At 47.4% G+C, this 21,389-nt stretch overlaps 1 protein-coding gene across 2 annotated transcripts in view; it reads right to left on the bottom strand.

The window, feature by feature from the left end:
• PRKCG (protein kinase C gamma) overlaps positions 1 to 18,028 on the bottom strand; it is a 1,134,441-nt gene extending 1,116,413 nt beyond the window's left edge. For both annotated transcript variants that reach the window (XM_085616481.1, XM_085616482.1), the window contains exon 1: positions 17,669 to 18,028. In XM_085616481.1, coding sequence (XP_085472607.1) covers positions 17,669 to 17,838 — 170 coding nt within the window. In that variant the 5' untranslated portion in view covers positions 17,839 to 18,028. The remainder of the gene's footprint in view (positions 1 to 17,668) is intronic.
• Between the last annotated feature and the right edge of the window lie 3,361 nt (positions 18,029 to 21,389).

Genomic DNA, 21,389 nt, shown 5'->3' with positions numbered 1-21,389 from the left:
TTACAGGTTTGGTGTAAATCTGTTCAGTATTTTCTGAGAAAATAGCATTTAAAAGCATATATATATCTATAGGCGCGCACCGTGCGCGTACGGTAAGCGCACCCTGCCGTGCGCGAGCGCAATTCTGATTGGTTGTTAGATCTTAGTAAACATTCGAATCGGTCGAAACCAGGAAGTGTCGGCCGCCATTTTGTCTCTCGCAGTTCGAGGGAGGTGAAAAATAAAGGTGGAGAACATGAAAAGGGGGCAGGGTGGACAGTTCCTGACCCCCTAGCCATTGTCAGGGGGTCCCCAAAGGACCACCAAGGGCCATAAATGTTTTTAATATTTTTACGAAAAATCGCGGAGTGCGCTTACCGTGCGCGCACGGTAGAAACGGGAAAATTACGCGAACGGCGTAACGTGGGCGCACGGTACGCGCACGGTGAAAAAGCTTTAAATAAATAATAAATACATAACTTAGCATTTAAAAAACCGTACAAATTCACTGAAAAAACCATAGGTTTCACACATGTTATAGTTAGGAATTAGCATTTAAAAAACCTTGCAAATTCACTTAAAAAACCATAGGTTTCACACATGTTATAGTTAGATGGACATTTCCCTCGTAAAAAACCAATGAAATTCCCCCGTTATAGTTAGTAAAGGGAACTATAACTCACGCGACCGCAATCCACTGCTGATGACGTCAGATATTACATCACTGATGACATATGTGTCTTTCTGTAAAATAAATATTTATTAAATATGTATAGCTAAAGGTTAAAGGAAAGAAAAATGGGTAAATAAGTGAATAAATACAGTGATGTAATATCTGACGTCATCAGCAGTGGATTGCGGTCGCGTGAGTTATAGTTCCCTTTACTAACTATAACGGGGGAATTTCATTGGTTTTTTACGAGGGAAATGTCCAGCTAACTATAACATGTGTGAAACCTATGGTTTTTTAAGTGAATTATATATATATATGTATATATACAGTATATATATATTACCCACTGGCTATAGTTAGGACCAAGTGTTTCCATAGGAAAAGCGTTTTTTTGTTTTGCCAATAACTTTGGTGCCGCTTGACAAATCTTTACAACATTTTCAAAAAACACCCTCTTTTTGTTTGGGGTGATCTGTCAAGCGGGACTGAAAAAAAAGGGGTCCCAAAACGCGGTTTGCAATGTTATGTCTATGGAGATTTTTAATTTTTTTTAACATGACTACAGCCCGAACCACTGAATGGAATTACACCATATTTGGCAGAAAACTGGATGTTTGTCCAAAAAGCGTAATTCTGTGATTTGGTGTAAATCCTTTCAGCAGTTTCAGAGATATTTAAGTTTAACAAATATAGACATCTGGGGATGCGAGTCATTGCAGTGAACTCATGGAACCAACTGAAATTTGTTTGCCTGCCAACACTTCAACTGGGAAGTGTTGGTAGCCATCTTAGGACTCTGCTTGAAGCCAAGTCCCACAAAAAAAATGTGTTAAAAATAAAGAAAAGGGGCACGGTAAAAATACCCTGAACCCCCAGATGTGGTGGGGGAGAACCACAGGGACCCCGCCAGTGTCAAAAGCATTTTTCTAATTAAATTTTGCAGCGAATTTGAGGGTGGATCCGTGGCAAAATTGAAAAAAAAGATACACAGGCTCCCATGCATCTTTTATTGGAAGCCCATGGGTGGGCCAAATCCCGGGGGCATTCTTTTAAAATTATGTGGGGGTTGACCACATGCCCCCCCAGACCCTGAGGAACACCAATTAGTCAGGCCAAACAATAATAAACACAACCCCCCACAGCCCTGGGGACTGCCACCTGAGATGTCATCAGTGATGTCATTGGAGATGTCATCAGTGATATCATCAGTGATGTCACTGACCATGTCATGAGTGATGTAATATGTGAGTTCATAAGCAGTGCACTGCAGGGACGTAAGTTAAAGTTAGCTCAGCTAGCTATAACATCAGAATTTCTCTGGTTTTGTATGAGGGAAATGTCAATCTAGCATTATAGTTAGGTGAATATATCAGCGATAACATTAACGTTTTAAACTTTAAAAAACACAGAAATTCTCCGATTATAGTTAGCCCTTGCCATGCACTGTTTATGACCTCACATATGACATCACTCATGACATGTTCTATAACATCATTTATGACATCACTTATTACATCTAAAATAACATAATTGATTATGTAATCCAATGAGTATGTTTGTTTCTTTTATAGTTTACATAGTGGCGGATAACTACAATATTACTTTATTACCTAATTTTGTACATCCTGAGTCCAGCCAATGGGTGTGAGTATTTACTAAACATGTGCTCCTAATGCATCATAGGTAGGGCTTCCGGTTTTATGGTATTTATTTTCCCGACATTTCCATCTGTATTTATTCATATTTCCATTTTCATTTTGTATTTACTGTATAAGTAAAGCTGCAATCGGTATCTTTCCACATTTATTTAACTAATACATGTATACTTGTACTTGAATGTTCAAAATATTTCAGCAGTATACAGTGCACTTGCATTGTAGAATAGTATAAATAACTGTAGATCTGCACTTAATTAAGCTTAATTTGGAAATATATTGTCTTTTGTCATCTCCCCTTCCTCTCAATCTGTACACCTACTGACCTGGCATTCATTATTGACAGAAGAAATAATTACCGAAAGAAGGCCTATTTTCCCTATTTTTCTGTATTTAAAAATACATACAGGAAAATGAATAGTTTTCTGTCTGTATTTATCGGTAAAAATTCAGTAAAAACTGAAAACTGGGAGTCCTAATAATAGATATGGAGAGGTATTGAACATGTTATACATTTTTGTACTGAGGAATAACTCTGGGTGCAGGTGAGAGCATGTTGCACAAACGTTTTTTGGTACTGCAAAAAAAAGTTTGCAACAGGTCAGAGATTCTATGTACTACATACTAAGTACTGTGACCAGCTTTGACTTGTTAGACAGAATCATTTCAGCATGACAATTTCTGCCTAACATAGAAGACTGTGTGCACTAGGTGCTAACTTAAGTACATGTGCTTGTTTTGCTTCAGAAGATGGGCTATCTGTAAAGTTTTCACCACAGCATGAAGGCTGCAGGTAGTATGATCTTAAGCACCTTCAGACCTTGGGTATTTTGAGTGAATAGTTGCTCTTTGGACAAGTTTTGCATAGGATGTACACTGTGCTTAGTAGATCCTTTTTAATATTCTATGGTGTATTTCTCATTAGAGTTTCACTGTCTGCAAACAGTTTGGTACAGAGTAAATTTTCTCCATAGTGTAAACACTGTTAACAGTACCCACTTTTCTATTCATATCCACTTTATTTCGCAATGTATATTGAGTGACTGTCAGGGGTTTGATACAGGTAGTGTCCGTAGATGGACATTAGTTACATGACAGGGCTTAGGTATATTAAGGAACTTGAATTCTCCTGAATAGTTGTATACAGATTGAACACTGTGTGCAGGATAGGTTACCCTTTAATCTGCGGTTCACAGCAAACATGAACTTGGCTACCCATGAAACATATGGTAAAGGGTCATTGTTACAAATCACACAAGCTTGTTTTACCTATGGGGTTATACTTATGATAGCAGAAAGGACGCTTCATAACCATTCTGAGCTGTTTTGAATTACTTTCATAGCTGCAATGGTATACCCATTTAAAGAGCAATGTGTACAAAAGAAGGTTGGATGATGTGTTCAGTGATGTCACGAGTGATGTCATCAATTATGTCATCAGTGATGTCATAATGATGACATAGAACAAGTCATGAGTCTTGTTATATATAAGGTCATAAACAGTGCATGGAGGGGTGCAAGTTATAGTTAGTGCTTCTAACTATATAACTGGTGAATTCCTGTGCTTTTTTTAGTTCACAACATTAATGTCCACACTGACATATTCACCTAACTATAACGTTCCTTTATCCTTTGTTTTTTCAATTAATTTCTAAGGTTTCTTTTTTTTTAAACAGATCTTTTTATCACACCTAACTATAATGTTACTTTAACCTTTATTTTGTTCAGTGAATGTCTAAATAATACTTATGAATGATATGAATGGCCTATGGCCCTCTGCAAGGCCTTCAGCTATGTGCAACGCGGGGTTAGCTGCAGGGACTGCAGGCCAGACCCTGCAGCCAATATCTCCAATTCAGCCAATCCCACATTGCGCTCGAGTTTTGGTCGGATGCAGTGGAGGGTTGTCCATAGGCCCTGGCCCTGTGGACCCCATCCTCCAGGGAAGTTTGTTTTCTAATTAAAGGGGATGGGGCTAGACCCCATCCTCCCCAAGCTTTGCTAGGCCCTGGGGACGCCAGCCCACAATAATGGCGAGGGGGGCCATGATGCTCCCCTTCCCTAGGGCCATTTATTCAAAGGAAGGGGTCGGGTCCGTATGGGACCCCCTCCCCAAGCCTTGTTAGATTCTGAGGACCCCATCCCCCAGGGACGTGTATTTTTTCAGAGGAGGGGGCTGTGTGACCCAACATCCTGAGGCGATTTCAGCCCCAGGACCCCATCCCCCAGGGCCCAGCATTATTGTTTAGGGGTAGGGGGCATGCAGCCCCCCCTCCATGGCCTGATTATGGCCCCAGGGAGCCTGGTTCCCAGGTCCCTGTGCAATTTTCGTGGGGAGGTCACATGCGCCTGCCCTCCAGGGGGCCAATTTTGGACCCAGGAACCCCATCCCTAGGGCCTGGCATCATACTTAGGGGGAAGGGGGCATGAGGTCCCCACTCCCCCAGGCAGATTTTAGCATCAGAGACCCCATCTTCTGGGGCCTATTGTAATTGTTTAGGTAGAGAGGGAGACACTGCCCCTTCCCCGGGCTGATTTATATTCGCAATGATGTTGCGATATTCTCAAATACATCTCGAATATGCAAAGCAAAAGTATACATTCAATAGTCACCAACACATTTCAAATTCATTAATATAAATAACTAATTCTGTGCATCACACTAGAAACATCGCTATCTAAATAACTCTATAATAATATGTATCACTCCTGAGACCGTCTGTGAGTGTATGTATCAGAATGAGTGGCTCTGTCAGTGGCTGCATAACTGTCTCAGAAGCTCTGTCAGAGGGTGTGTGAGAGTTTGACTAGGTCTATGAGAATATGTATCAGTGTCTGAGTGCATCTGTGAGTGAGTGCATGAGCCTCTAAGTGGGTTTGTGAGTAGGGTGCATCAGTGTCTGGTTGGGCCTGTGACAGGTTGCATTAGTTTCTGAGTGGGTCTCTGATTGACATCATAAGACTGTTAGTGGTTCTGTGACTGGGTATATAACTCTCTGAGTGGGTCTGTAAGTGGGTGTGTAAGTCTCTCAGTGGGCCTGAGACTGTGCATGTGTCTCTGAGTAGATATACAAGTGGGTGATTGGTTGTGTGAGTATAGTGAGTGAGTGAGTGAGTGGGTGCTTGAGTGTCTGAGTGGGTCTGCAAGAGGGTGCATGAGCCTCTGAGTGGGAGAGGGAGTGGGTGCATAAATGTCTGAGTGGGTCTGTGAATGGATGCATGAATCTCTGAGCGGGTCTGTGAGTGGATGCATAAGCCTCTTAGTGGGTGAGTGAGTGGGTGTGTGAGTATCTGAGTGAGTGCATGAGCATTTGACTGGATGAGTGAGTGGGTGCATGACTGTCTGAGTAGGTCTGTGACTGGATGTGTGAATTTCTCACTGGGTCTGTAACTGGGCATCAGTCTATGAGTCAGGATACGTGTGGGTGTGTGACTGTCTGACTGGATCTGTGAGTGGGTGTGAAAATGTCTGAGTGGGTCTATGAATGGCTGCATTAGTCTCTGAGTGGGTTTGTGAGTGGGTGCATAAGCCTCTGAGTGGGTGAGTGAGTGGGTGCATGAGTGTCTGTGTGGAGCTGTGACTGGGTGTATGTGCTTCTGAGTGAGTCTATGAGTGGCTGTATAGCCTCTGAGTGGGTGAGTGAGTGGGTGCTTGAGTGTCTGTGACTGGGTGCAAGAGCCTCTGACTGGGTGAGCAAGTGGGTGCATAACTTTCTGAGTGGATCTGTGAGTGGGTGCATGAGTCTCTGAGTTGGTCTGTGATTGGGTGCACGAGTCTCTGAATCAGTCTGTGAGTGGGTGCATGAGTCTCTTGGTGAATGAGTGGGTGTGTGAGGGTCTGAGTTGTTGTATGAGCATTTGACTGGGTGAGTGAGTTGGTGCATGACTGTCTGAGTGTGTCTGTGACTGGATTTGTGAATCTCTCACTGGCTCTGTGCCCTCTGCATCAGTCTCTGAGTAGGGATACATGTGGGTGCATGAGTCTCTGAGTGGGTCTGTGATTGGGTGCAAGAGTGTCCGAGAGGGTCTGTGAGTGGTGCATGAGCCTCTGAGTGGGCCTGTGAGTGGGTGCATAAGCGTCTGAGTGGGCAACACGAATCCCTGACGTACTTTTTTGAGGAAATTTTGTGAAGAATCTTCAAATGACATCAAAGATACAGCTAAGTCAAAAAACACTTTTCCTAGGTCATTACCTTCTGGAAATGTGTGTGTGCGCGTGCGTGCGTGCGTTTGAGCATGCGCGCACACAGATGTACATATTTACAAGGCTATGCAAAAAACGGAATAGGCCAGAAATAGAAGTGAGACTGAATTTTACTCCTACTTTTATGCATGGCCAGTTCCGGCTTTTGCTTCTCAAAATCTGGCCACCCTAATGGAGAGGGCTGATGAAATCCCTTTGCAATTATGTATATATTTTTTTTTATTTAAGACTTTTTTCAGTACATTAGGCTGGTGAGGCTGCTAAAGCTCTCTGTTAGACAGGCCTAAAAACAGGAGACACCTTTCAAAGTTAGCTGTGCTTTTAACACAATTGATAAAGCACGTCTCGCAAATTCAACTTTCTGTGATTAAAAAACGGGTGATATTATTGCCTGACCCTTTTGAAGAATTAAAGTCTTAGGCACCATGTTGTGGTCTGAACCAGTCGCCCCGAGGATACACAGAGATCTATACAAGTGTACCGTCCCACTGAAGTACCGAACTGCAGCGGCGTCACTAGGGGGGTGCGGGGGGTGCGGACCGCACCGGGTGACACCCTCACGGGGGGTGACACCAAAGGTCCGGTCGGTGTGTCACTCTGTCTGTGGTGCGTGCACTGCAACCGTCCGTGGCGTGCACAATGTTATTGGAACCACCAGCAGTCCAAACGCAACGACGACGCGCGCAACCTAACCTTGTTCTATTGGTGCCTGTGCGCAGCGCGCACTGTCTCCTCCTCCGCCGCGTCTGCGCGGCTCGGCAGTGACGTCACGTCGTCACTAGAGGGGTTCCCGCATGCGCATTGCCCCCCCCCCCCAAAGTGCGCGTGACTTGGCATCATCACCACGCGGGACGAGGAGGTGAGGAGGTCTCAGGTCGCCGTCGGCCCGTCGCCAGCCCCCGCTGCCACTAGAATTTAATTTTAAAGCAAGGCCGACCGAGGTAGTCCCCCCCCCCCCTGTCTGCAACTCAGCAGGTGAGTGGCCAGTACTACTATTGCCTGCAAGAGACAACTGATGAGCCTGGTGCGATGCTTCTTCTGTCTGGTTTCTGGAAACATAGTGACAGGTAAGAAACTCTACTCCTGCCACCTGCAGTATTGAGGGTAAATATGGACTGACAATGGGGTAACTGTTAGGATCGCGCACAAATTACTTGGCGGGGGGCACCAGGGAAGGTGTCAACAAGGGCCAAAAAGATACCACTGATCGAGATTCATCGATGTCAGGGGTGTGTTAGCGCAGAGATCAAGGGTGTCAGCTGGCACGCGGGGCAAGAGATAGTGCAAGGATAGAAAATGCAATGAGTCCAGTGAAGTTAGTAGATAATGCTGCATTGACCTGCCTTGTACTGTAGGTGCTTTGGAAGTAGGTATTTGATTAATTGATGGTGAAAGAGGATGGGCGATGTGCTGCAGTTTTTGCACCATTTCTGTGTTTTCTACCTTACTGAATAGTGCTTTAGTCTTTCTGCACTATGAGGTCAGTTCCTCCAAGTGATTCCCTCAAAGAGTTCATTCCACACACACATTACCACACATTATTTGGGTTATTGTGTGAGTAAGGGGGCCTAATTTAACAGTCAGTCAGTCATAAGCTTTTATTCGATATGCAAGATATCTTGTAAGCACATAAAAAATACAATAGACACATAAAAATCACAGTTACAAGAAGCCAGTATGAAAAACATAAGAATATAAAAAAGGGCATATATTTCCCATAATAAATTATCTAAAAAAGAATTAAACAGCTACTGACAATCTCTTGCAGCGAATAAGCCAGGACCACTTTAAAAATTTCGCAATTCCACACACAAAAAGGGGGGAAGTGTCCGTCGTTAAAATGCGCAGGGCCTCAAGGTGACTACGTGTGCCCATATTGCGACAGAGGGGTTTCAACCAGACACCCCTGGGCCTTGCATAATCCGGGCAAGCAAATAAAACGTGTACAATAGTCTCAACCTTGCTAGGGCAACATGCACAATTGGGAGAAATGCGGGGCACAGGTGACCAACTCGATACCAATGCACCTAGGGGGAGGCATCCAACTCTGAATTTGAAATAAAGGGCTCGGTCATAAGGGAGAGTTATCAAGTCCAGGTAGGGTTCAAAAGCCACAGTGTCTTTAATTTGCAAAAAGGCGACAGTCGACTTGCAGTGGTTGGAGGTTGTATTTAGCCGCTCCGCACACCAGTTCCAATAATGCGCCTTGACAACTTCTTTTGTAGGGGCTGAACGTGATGACCAGCAGCCTCCTAGACCGACATTCTCCAAGAGCTTTTTGGTATCTCTAAGCCACTTTATTTTGGCCCAGCCCCCCAGACTCATAATTTCTCCCAAGGCATCAGCATAAGATTTCAATTCTTCACCCCTCCAGATTCTTGTCCATAACAAAAGCGGGCGAAGCTGGGCCTGGTCTTTAATATTTTTGCAGCCCATGTCCAACCGGACAGGTACGGATGGAGTACTCAGGGGAACGGAGATAAGAGATTTCAATAACTTACTCTCCGCTGTCTCTAGATCTTTCAAACAGCAATGGCCCCACAGTTCTGCCCCATACAAGGCTGATGACACTACTTTAGCCTTGTAAATGTCAACTACTGGGGTGAGTGATCTTCTTGGAGAGGCCCTGAACTCCCTCATAAGGGCACCTCCCACTCTCCTATGGCTGAGGACCATTTTATCAATATGACTAGCCCAGGACATCCTATCCGTAATCCGGATACCCAGGTAGTCAAATTCGGCTACTTTCTCTAGGGGTGTCGAATTTAGAGTCGGGGGGCGGCCCAGTTTCTTAGGAGGATTTAGGACTAGATATTTTGTTTTATCCACGTTTATTGTTAATCCTCTTGCATCACAGAACTCCTGAAATCGTGTTAGTAATTTCTGGAGACCTTGAGGGGTCTTCGAAATCAGGAGCGTGTCGTCCGCAAATAGCAGGGTGGGGATCCGGACTCCACCGAGACAGGGGGCGTCGGCTGGTTCTTGCTGGAGATGTTTTACCACCCCATTCACATAAAGTGAAAATAGGGTTGGAGCCAAAACGCAGCCCTGCCTTACGCCCCTAGAGACTGGAATCTTCTCAGTAAGTTCACCGTTTTTACCCCAGCGGACCTGGGCAAAGGTATGGGCGTGAAGGTTGATAAGAAGTGACAAGATGTAAGGGGGTAAGCCCAGCTCGAGAAGTACCCTCCAAAGATCCTCTCGGGGGACTAGGTCAAAGGCAGTCTTCAGGTCTATAAAGGCCAAATAAAGGCTGCCCTTGCCCAGTTCCACCACCTTCCACCCCAGTAATATCAGCCTAAACACCTGCTCAATTGTCCCCATTCCGACCCGAAAACCTGCCTGAAAGTCTGAAAGAATTTTATTCTCCTCCACCCAATGGAGGATCCTTCCGAGGATAGCTTTACCTGCTATCTTTTGGGTGGAGTCGATCAGACTTATGGGTCGGTAATTACCTGGAGCTTCCCTGCACCCTTTTTTATAAACTGGGACCACCACCGCCCCTTTCCAGGATTCAGGTACTGCCCCTCCCATCATGATGTCGTTAAGTAGCGCTGCTATGACCCGTGCCCATTCAGCTGGGTATGCCCTCATAAGGTCTCCCGGGAGGCCATCGGGACCCGCAGCCTTGCGTGGGGCTACCCACCCTATAACCCCCTCAAGTTCTAGCGGAGTAAAGAGGTCGTAGGCATGAGGTTCAATTATATGCGTAAGAGCCATCCCCGCATTACAATCCCCTTCTGGAGGGAGGTATAAAGACCCAAAGTGCTTTACCCAGCTTTGTGGCGGGATGTTACAGGGTCTCATAAGTGCATCGGGGTTTTTCCGTGCACTTATAAGTTTCCAAAATGCCCTTGGGTCTCTACTTTTGCTGGCCTGGAGCAGGTCATCCCAATATTTATCTTCCCACTCCCTCCTGGCTAGTTTAAGAGAGTTATTGTAGGCCCTCCTTGCTTCCTGTATCTCAAGACGGGACTTAGCTTTAATCGCCTCAACTAACTTAGCCTTAAGAACCCTACATGGTTGGGAATACCAACCCTCAGGGGGTTTTTTAGAGAGTTTATTACCCAATTTATTATGATGAAGGGTAAATTTAACACTGATCCAGGTCACTTCTTGACAGAACAGCCATGCTTTGCTTTTTAAGTCTGTCCACCTGTCATTTCAATATTTAGCCTCGGAAAGTAAGACAGAGTGGTAGCAAACTGGCCAGATTGATTTTATTCACACCCAAACACATTAGCGCCACTTTTACAGTTTGCCAGTGAAGCGCTATTTTTGTTGTCTTGGCTTTGTTTTCCCTGGGCTTGGATCTAGTGCACCAATCCTGGAGGTACTGCAATGTGAGGATTAAAAAACAAAATTTGTACTGCTGCTCTGTATCTAGGGATGTTGTCTTTTTTTTACCATACTGCTTTCGTTTTGTAAGGATATAAGCAATGGCCATTGAAATGGGTCAATTCAGGGCCCTGTTGTCATGTCCTTAACTCTTCAGGCAAAAGCACTCACTGATTTCTGAACAGTGAGTGTAAAAGCGTTAAGGTAACCATGTTGTTCCTGCTTACATTTCACATGGTTTGCAAAATGTTGTATTCCCTATGATTGTTTGCTTTTTACAGGATGCTGTCACTTTTTTTTGTAGGCCACATATTGCTCTTGCCCAGTGCGTAATTTAAATTGAGCCGTATCCAGGTGTTTATAGCTGGCAACAATTGGGTTGTAGTTGAAGGCAGTCTGAGTTTTTCTCAGTGGGGCAGTATGATGTTCAGTGGGGGAGAGGATGTGGCACTATGGCCAGAGCTGCTGAATTTGGAACTGGGGACCCAGGTTCAGACTTAATAACCAGTCCACCAGACCACTCTCCTGAGAGAGCACTATCTCATGCTAGACCTTAGAAGGCTTCGCAAGACATTAGAATCCCTGGTGTCGTAGCACCAGCAGGTGGACCCTAGCATGACAAGTGTAGGTTAATCTACAAGGCTTGTCCACAACTATTCATACTGAAGTTCACCTCCAGTCTTGTGGGCAGGCCTATGAAGCAGTACACCCTAGAACAACAGTGACCTTGTCACTGAGATCACAGGACCCTTGAGAAGGGTCAGCTCTAGGGCGGTGCAACCGGTGTCACCACACCAGGTGCTAACTTTAGGTTGAGGCATCATTTTTGCAAGTATATTATGGTTTTAAAAGCGCTTGCTGCCTCCTTCCTGGCCTCCAGTAATTTACGGTAACAATAAAAATGTCATGATGACTGGTGATTAATGTTCTTCCTAGAGAGAGATCGGAATATTGTCTAAAGGAAGATTTGACTCATGGAAAGGTAGCTCAGTGGGTTAATGTACCTGCTGCAAAGAACATGTATCATGCAGATCACAAAGTGCACATAATGTAAATAGGCCAGTGGGCTACTTCTTTTGTCAGAGAGACCCTATTGTTACTTGCAGTTTATAAGTTAAAATCCTAACATAGAACAGTGAGCTATTAACTGTCATCTACTCTGCAGCAACACACGTCACATTTTGTATTAACTTTTGATACGTTTGAGCTACAAACAATGTATTAGTTTAAATGGTCAGATCATGCTGCAGATCTTGCATTATGAGGCAAATATGGCAGAGCCATTATTATTTAGAAAACATTTGCAAACTAGGATTTTTAGCCATTCATGTTTGAACTGCTGTTTTGGAAAAGGGAGAAGTGCTGATGACAGAAACTCCATGGCTCGGAGACAAATGGCTTGGGCTTCCACATTTTATCGTATTTGGGGACATTCTGTGATTAAAAGCATATCCCACTTTGTGAATACATTTTACTGTCAATAACTCATTATAACCTTAAATATCCATTGGTTGATAAAACTGGGCAGTGAAACCAAACAAATACAAAAAATTGGGATGTTTGCGCATTCTGGCCACACCTCTGGCTCTGCCCACCGATCCAATCCTTGGGTTATTCCCGCCCTCTGATTCTCCGCCCACAGTTCCCCTACTTTTTTTCCCCACTTCGACCACTGATATATTGTGTTTCTGGATAGTGGGAACACCACACCAGTAAAAAGTACCATACCTATGATATTATAAATTCCAATAAACTGCTGCCCAGCAGGTAGCCCACTGTACAACCTGATTAATCAGTCATTATCACACTGTAGTTAACAGGCACATTTTGTAAATATAGGACCCACATTTACAAACGTTACGGAGGATTCTGTATGGTCCCGTTATTTGCCAACTGTGTCCACTGGCGGACTCGGAGCGGAGGAGGTCCATGCGGTAAGTGGTGAGGGGGTGACACCATGAGTTACCCGCACCGGGTGACACCAACCCTAGTGACGCCACTGCCGAACTGTGTTTCTAGTCTCAGACTTACAGGCTAGACTGGGATTTCTGAAAATGTTGCCCAAAACACTGCCAGATTTATATAGATTTTAAACCCGTGGCCTGCATGTTCCACAGAGATCTCTGCAGCAGGTGCATTTATCCTTAGATTTGTCTAAATGGCTTTCTTCGTTTATAAGCCTAACCTTATCTAGGGATTTGTCTGAATTTTTTTTAATTATTAATAATTTAATATTTTATACGTCTGGCCAGGAGAGGCGGTGGGTTGCTCTCATCCCACCCCACGTCCACATTTCCCCTGGCGAGGGGCAGGGGACGCAGCGTGGGGTTCGCAGTGCCCCGGTCCGCTCTACTTCAAAATAACACGTCTGAAAGATACCCCAAAGAGAGGCCCGACTCGACGTTGTAATTAAAAACCCATTGCCGCTTGTTTGCCGGGGATTGTGTTAAGTGGTTTACACAGTGTCAGATCCAGCAATCCTCCCTCCAATCTCTCCCCTACTGGGGGAGCGAGCCAGAAATAGCGCAGTCACAAACTGCTGGCGGTGCACTTAAAGCATAAGTTACCGCGATGGAGAGCGGGAGTACCCGCTGGACCGGCTATGGGGCGTCCCCAGGGGACAAGGAGGCGCGCGCCGAGGCGGCACGCGAGCCAGGAGTGGAGGAAGAGAGATGGGTGGAAGATAGGTACGGGAAGATGCAACCCGAGAGCATACCTGCCAGCTCACACGGTGCCACAGTGTATCGGCTCCCATTCACAACGGTCTCCCCCGTGAGGAGTCGATATCACACTGTGGCAGGGTAAACAAGCTGAGTTTTCTAGCTCGGCACGAGGCCCCGCCCCCTGCAACGCCCTGCCACCTCCTCACACTGTGAGATTGTTCTTCAAGTTGGCAGGTATGCTGGAGTGGAGAAAGAAAGGTAGCTGGGGGATAGGTACGGGAAGATGCAAGTGGATAAAAGAGGTGGGCGGGGGCAGGAATGAGGAGGTACAAGAGGGGAGGAGACTGCCCCGATCCACTCGGTGGATCATGAGAAGCCTGACCGTGTGACCCGAAGCTACGCACGAGCCGGGAGAGGTGGGTTGGGGCAGGTACGGGAGATGCAAGGAGGGTACTAGAGTAGCCCAGTGGGAGGTGTGGTGTCCCCGTGTGCAGACGGACCTGTGACCTCGGGCTGCGCTAAAGAGAGGGGACAGAGCTGCAGTGCCTCCCCCATACACTTTCAAAAGGAGGACAAGTGCCGGGAGTATTTTAAAAGGAAGCAGAGGTTCGCATGGTGATTGGGAGTGTACCAGCGAGTGCTTGTTTATTTGGAATGTTAGTGCTATGCATAAGTGCATACGAATGAGCCATCCGGTAGCGCATGTATAAAGAGAAGCAAAGCGTAGCAAAAAAGAACAGACAACAAAATGTAGCGTCATACAGCAATGTCATAACATACCCCTATATTGCACAACGCAGCACAGATTTAAACATAGCAGCTGTAAGGGTATGCCGCAGTTTAACATGCCTATTCCGTACTGTGCACCTTAATATCGAACACGCTGTTAGAATATCAGGCTCAAAATATACAGGATCAAAATATCGACAAGGTGACTATCGATAACTATAGCCCTGAGTTCAACATGTACGTTGCTTCATGTGTATCTGTGGAGTTTAGGTTAGTAAATCTATACTTACCTATACGCACATACGTTCTCGATATTTTGGTAGCACAATCTTTTTGTAGTCGAAATATCGACATACAACTTGTGTGCTAAACAAATGCCAATAATATAACAAAGTAGCATCAATTGAGTCTATCGCTCACACTTTACAAAAAACTCTGCAAGCCTCACTCAGGCCTCGCCCTCAGCTTGGTAGTTCATTGGTGACATTTCAGTTCGTAGAAATGCTTTATTTATAGATTCAGACGGTTTTCTAAACCATTGACATCACACAGGGAAAAGAAGGTGGTGCACACCAGCCAGCGCACTAAAAGCAACCAGATACCTTCCAGCCAAGCAACCAGATACCTTCCTAACTCGCACATCCAAGGGCCTTCCTCAACAATGTATTGGCAAACGAAACCCCAAAACCACCAGCATAAGACATTCCGTCCACCTGACACGCGTAGTCAAGCTTGTTCTTCCTGGGTCTTTTATGGAAATGAAACCACACACATCTCTGAAGAGCGCACAGAATTCTTTGTTGGAAATTGATTTGGCATTTGTGATCATTGTCAAGGAATGTCTAGAGCTTTCCCCTCCAACACAACGCAGCCAGACCCTGATCTGGGCAAACCTCAGGTGGCAGTGCGGGCACTTGCTTGATTGCCATGATGGCCGATGCCAAATGAATTTTCAGTAAAGGTTGATTTACAGACTTCAAAGATGTTAGCTGCTTTGCTTCATAAGAAATGGTTCCAGACTGTAGTTTTTTTTCAGTTGGTACCATGGAAAAGAAAGATCAAAGTTAGCGTGGTTGACATGTTGTTGATGGTTCATCCACAACTTGAGTCCTCTAGAATCATCCATAGGAAATCTGGAAGCTGCTTCCAGATTCGCTTTCCTTCTCGTTGGTGGATCCCATGAGATGCCTTCCTCAGTCGCACCTGGTCTCATTAACTGTCCAGACAGTGAACCCAAAGCAGGTGGATCACAGCCCACTAGTTGTAGCCACACTAAACCTACACACCATAGGCTAATTCTAGGCTCATCCTGATCTAGACCCCACCCCGCCCATGCGAGAGCAGGTCCTTGGCCACGCATCAGTTGCCAAAGACTCTCTCAAGATGGCGGCCTGTGAACAATGATGCTCACCAAAGCCTGCACTGTCTTCGGGAATCTGGATGTTGGGGATACCATAAACACTGGCTTATTATTGAGTCCTTTTCTGTGAAGCTCAAACCTTAAGATCCAAGTTTGCTCATGCTACCAAGGGACCGTCTCTCATCAGCGGTATTGTGGCGTGAGCAATGGTAACGCATGACATCCGGCGTTCGTAATATTTTCATGTGTTGGCATCTTTTGAAGGATAATAACATGAAACTTTAACCAGTTATGGTCAAGCCCCATAAATACACACCCCAGTCATCCGCTTGAATGGTCCCCATACTGGGACATATACTGCCAACCATGTTCAGTAGGCGCAGCATTTGACAAAGACGTTATGGTATAGAAACCTCTCTCAAGATTTAAGATAACACCCACCACCCTCCAACCAGCACTAACATAAACATACAACTAACCCCCAAGGAACACCCTTAAAAAAAGGCCCAGCAGCCCTTATAACATGGATTCTTTGTAAAGGAGATGGGGTCACGAGAGTGCTGCCACCACAGGCAAGCACCGAAGGAGCCCTGTTGGTTTGCAGCTATGTTTGTGCTACACCACGAAGAAACAACAGTTGGCTGTTCCGTCAAGCCCACCCACCTACTCTCCTTCCTCCCACCAATCCCGCCAGCTCCTCACCAAATGTTTGCTTCTACTGATTGCAACAAAAGGAAAGAACAACAATTAATTGTTTCCATGGGAGACCACAGCTCTGGCCTCTTTCCACAACTTTCAATTTCGAGTGCTGTTTTACACGAGAAAATAACAGTGGGAGCTGGGTGGGGGGTCGGGTCTCAGCTATTTTAAAGATTTTAAAGAACAAATATAGGCACAGCACTACAGCACGGGTGTTCGGCTGGATTCAATACAGTATTAGAACAGAGCTCCATTAGAGGTGCATTGGCGGAGCTGTCGGCGGTGTCAGTACCGGGATTCCGAGGGTTTTCACGTTGCCAAGACAGGCTGAGCGGTGTGTTTGGGTGTTAATTATGAAACAGCATGAGTTGATGTAACTCAGGAATGAGGTACTTTGGCAGAGGTGTGTGGAGAGCAGCCAACTATAGAATAGCGAGCATTGCTTCCAATCTGGGTTGAGGTACATCGGCAGTGGCGTGCGGAACAACATCCAGAGAGCTCGGGGCTCCTTAAATCAGGATTGAGGCGCACTGTTCGAGCTCTGTGGAGTTTCCATGCACACATGAGCAGACGATAGGGTAAGCCATGGTTGAACCGCATTGGCAGAGCTGTGCGGAAGTTCTTTATTAAGAGTGGACTCTGCAAGCCGCGCATGAGGGGCAGCAGCGGAGGCGCGTGGAGACCCTGGCGATGGAATGCCATGATGCGCTGCAAGCTGTTGCTGAGGTAACCCACCAAAATGTTTAGGTTTCCCGAGTGATCATGTCGGTCGTCAGTGTGCACTGGTGAGCTCGAGGCGGTGATGCTGAAGGAGAGGAGGGATGCCGCGCGGCATCAGAGGCAGCACTTTCGGGATGTCCCTTTCGGAGGTACCCCGCTGCCACAGGACGCGGGAATGTTGCCCACGGTATGTCATTCTCCTGCTAATGCAATGTCAGGTCCTAGCAACACAGGTGCGGCATTCCCCATCAATTACGGCATGTCGATACATAACTATCCCCGAGCCATCCCACCTGGCTGTCCATGGCACACGCTTGTCAGCATCCAACCACATTCCAGAACAACTAGCTTCCTCTTCACCCTATTATCTCCATCCTATACACTGGTTACCAGATGACCCCGTGCCATCACCAGGGACTCCGTTTTGGGGAGCGTTGTAATCGGGTGCTTTAGTCCCAGTGGTCCATTAAACCGCCTTAAGCCCCGAGAATGCACTGATGTACTAAAGACTGTCTATGGCTGCAAACTGCTGCACAGTGGCTTGGCGTCACCTGCTAACCCTGGCCATGTACACAATCAGAAGTCGAACCCACGACAACCCCTCCCCCTCACATTCCACCACACGTGAAGCCACGGGGATGCCCCTACCAGATAAAGTCGGTGCAGTGGCTGCAGAAGGTGGGCTGCTTGAAGAAGCGCGCGGTGAACTTGTGGCTCTTCACCTCGTGGACCAGCTTCTGCCTCAAGGCGCCTTTCCGGCAGAAGAGCGGCTTGACGAAGGGCGTCTCGGCGTCGGAGCCCGTGCACACCTGAGCCATCGCCGCCTCCGGAAACGGCGCAGCCGAGACCCCGAGCGGAACTGAAGAAAGGGCTTTAGAACGAGAGAGAGCAAAGCGAGGCTTCGGTTTCTACCCAGGAGTGAGCGGTGGAATTCGGAGTAAGAGAAAGAAGGAGGCGCGGAGAGGCGAGCGGAGCGAGAGAGCTAGGAAGACGAGGCTGGCTCCAGAAGACGGCGCTCCACACTGCAGCGCGCGCTCCTCAGACGCGCAAGGCAGACACCTGCGCGCAGCGCGGGCCGGCCTCCCGGGGGCTCCCTGTACGTCTAGAGTGGGAGAGGGGGGGTCTACACACAGAGGGAGCGCCGGAGTGAGAGATCGAGAGGGAGCGAGAGGGGCAGTCAGGCTAGTGCTAGTGACTGCCCCTAAAAGTGGCGTGCTAAGGGTGCCCTGGGCCCAAATGCAAGCAGGCAGACCGGCCTCTTGCTTGCAAAAAATCCCTAATTTGCTACTGCACCTGCTGCACCACCGCTGCCTACGCCGCTGACCCCTAACCACTGGCAGAAGGAAATCGATCTATCTGTTGCAGGTCATACCCACAATGGCTATATTGATCGTACACTATAGTGGGCATTATACTGTACACTGGTGAGCATACTCTAACACTACAGCTCACACGCTATCGATATCATACTGAACACAGGAGAGATTACCCCTACACTGCATCGCATACTTTAAAATGGAAAATATACCCCACGCTGGAGATCATACGCTACACCGCAGCTCACACTCTGTGGATATTACACTGCACAACGTGTTCTGCACTAGGGACCATACGCTAACAACTAAAGGTCATACTCTAACATACCTACACGAGAGACGATACTCTGCTCCAGAGCTCGTACACCTTCAGTATACCACAGCAGTGGCAGCCGGCTCTGATAAGCGCGGCCGGGCAGGGCGTGGCAGGGAGGGAAGCCGACGGACGACGGGATAGGTATAATTCAATAAATAAATAAATAATACCTATTCCGTCGTCCGTCGGCTTCCGCTCTGCCGCGCCCTGGTCCACCCCACCGCGCTTACCTGAGCCGGCCGCCGCTGTTACTCGTCACAATTGATTATGCTCCACACTATGGATCGTACTCGATACTGGAGCTCAGACCTCTACAGACTGCAGACGTCACCTTTCCGGCAGCAAGAGCCACCAGCACAACACCCCCTCTCATGACCTCTGCACCCATCTGTCCATTTTCTTCAGCAACAAGTTCAACAGCTTCTACGAAAACCTCAAGACCCAGCTGAACCCTCCCACCCTCGCAGCCCTCATGCCCATCTCTACCAACACCCAGTGAACCCCCATGACCACCTGGCCCACCATTACTACTGACAAGCGCGAGATCTAGCGAGCGCGCCCTTAGGGTCCGGCCCTCCGGACCCGCGCCACACCCCCATAGTCCGGGCCAGTAGCCTGATTGGCTACTGGCCGGAGGTAGTACTTCCGGGTGTGACGTGTGTCCGGTCCGAGTGGAGATCTGGAGGGGTGGAGCCGGGGGGGGCTATTTAGGCCCCAGGCTCACCTCCACTCTTCCTCTTTTGCCCTTTACCCCTGCCTGGACCAGAGGAATTACTCATCTCAATGGTGATATACTCTATTAGGCAGCATTTTGAGGCCGAATAAGTGATTTAGAAGGGTTGCAAGGTGGAGTGTGAGTGAGAGTGCTTGCCAACCTTCAGTGTTTAGCACTGTGATCGATCTAGTGCTTCTTCTAGCCTGTGATGGCACGTGTTGGGAAGTGTGACAGCGTGCCCTTCACTGAACATCCAGAAAACTTAGAATGCCACCCAAGCGCAACCCGAAGAGAAAGGAGGGAGAGTCAGAGATAGCGCAGCTGCTGAAGCTAGTGCTAGCAAAATTAAGCAGAGATGATGATAGTGAGGAAGAACATCCTGAGATAGCGGGGGGAGAGGCTCCAGAGTCAGACGGCGAGGAGGTCCCTGAGACAGTGACTGGGGCTCGCCCTTGTAGGGCCATAGTCCCGCCCAAGGCGGCCTTTCCTCCATTGGTAAAGAAGCCCAGGGGGAATAAGAAAGGAAAGGGGGGCAGGGAATTGGACGTACCTGCACCGGCTATCCCGGTGACCCCGTTGCAGCCGGTACTCCCGCTGCCTAGTGGGCCCACAGCGCCAATAGCTACCGCGCCAGAACCAGCGCTCCCATTGCCTCCTGCGCCTCCTGCGCCAGGGCCTATTGTTCCCTTACCTATTGTACCTCCAGTGCTTGGGCCCAATACAGCCCCTCAGACTCCGCCCGAAGTACCCCCACACCCAGTCAGTGGGGTACCAGGAGAGGGACGGGATGAAGTGAGCTTAGTATTGGCCGAAATTAGAGGGGTTTTGAAGGCCTTGACGCCAGCCCCCAATCCCCCAAGACCTATAGTTCCAGAAGTGATACCAGTGGTAGCGCCAATACCACAAGGGGGAGCACCAAGTGAGGTAGTTCCCATCACCGCGGTGAAACCGGGGCAGTAGTGGAGGGGGGGGCAAACAGCCACAGCCAGTATATTGGCTACAGTAGCGACTATTTTGGCACAATTGAGGGCTCCCGCAGTAGGGAACCCGATTGGCGGCGCAACGGTAGTGTCATGGGCTTCACCGACAAGTACAGGCGGGGTGCTTGGCGAGTTGAGTAAGCAGGTGGCCCTCTTGGACAAAGCGCAAGAAAAGGATGTGAACACGCCCCTACAAGCGGTGGGTCAAGCGGCCCCCGCACAACCAGTGACGGCAGGGTCCACTGCAGGTAAGGCAGTGGAATGTTCAGGCAAAGAAGTAGATAAAGAGTGTAAAGCAATTGGTGGTCATGAGTCTGTGTTATCCAAGCGTGATAAGTTGGCAGAGCATGGTACGCTGGACACAAGAGAGAAGATTTGGAAGGGGGAATTTGTTGATATATTCTCCTTAATTAGACCAAAGAGGAGGGAAGAGGAGACTAGAGAGAAAGGCCGGAAAGAAGGTTCCTTCAGAGAGAGGAAACCAAGGGTGGAAGAATCAATCACTAATTGGTTGTTTGGTTTCAATGTTTTTTCTATAGTGATGTTGGAAAAGAAGCCAGAATTGGCGATACCCCTGATATGTTATGCAAATAAGATTTTAAAGACACAGACCATGTATGGGAGTGTAGCTTGGTTGGATTATGATAGGGATTTTAGATGGGCCAAGGTATATGACTCCGACATGGGCTGGGACCAAACAGAGGTAAATGTATGGTTGGAGAGCGTTAATAATAAAACACCCATGAGGCAGCCCTTTCGGACTTCCCAAGGAGGCACAGGGAAGAAGAAAGGAACATGTTGGGCTTTTAATTGTAAAACGTGTACCTGGCCCCCAGGTGCATGCAAGTTCAAACACGCATGTGCATACTGTGGCCACCCTTCCCATCCCGAGTTTAAGTGTATCAAGAAGTCCAAAGAAAAAGGGAGGGACTCTACGCCACCACCTCAACAATAAACTACCCACGCCAGTGGATATAGGGAAACTGATTTTTTGGCTGGATCAGTACCCTGACAGGAAGGCAGCCAAGACATTATATGAAGG

This window comes from Triturus cristatus, chromosome 7 (genome assembly GCF_964204655.1).
Source record: "Triturus cristatus chromosome 7, aTriCri1.1, whole genome shotgun sequence".
NCBI lineage: Eukaryota > Metazoa > Chordata > Amphibia > Caudata > Salamandridae > Triturus > Triturus cristatus.
The sequence above is the reverse complement of the archived record's forward strand: the minus strand, read 5'-3'. Positions and strand labels throughout refer to the sequence as shown.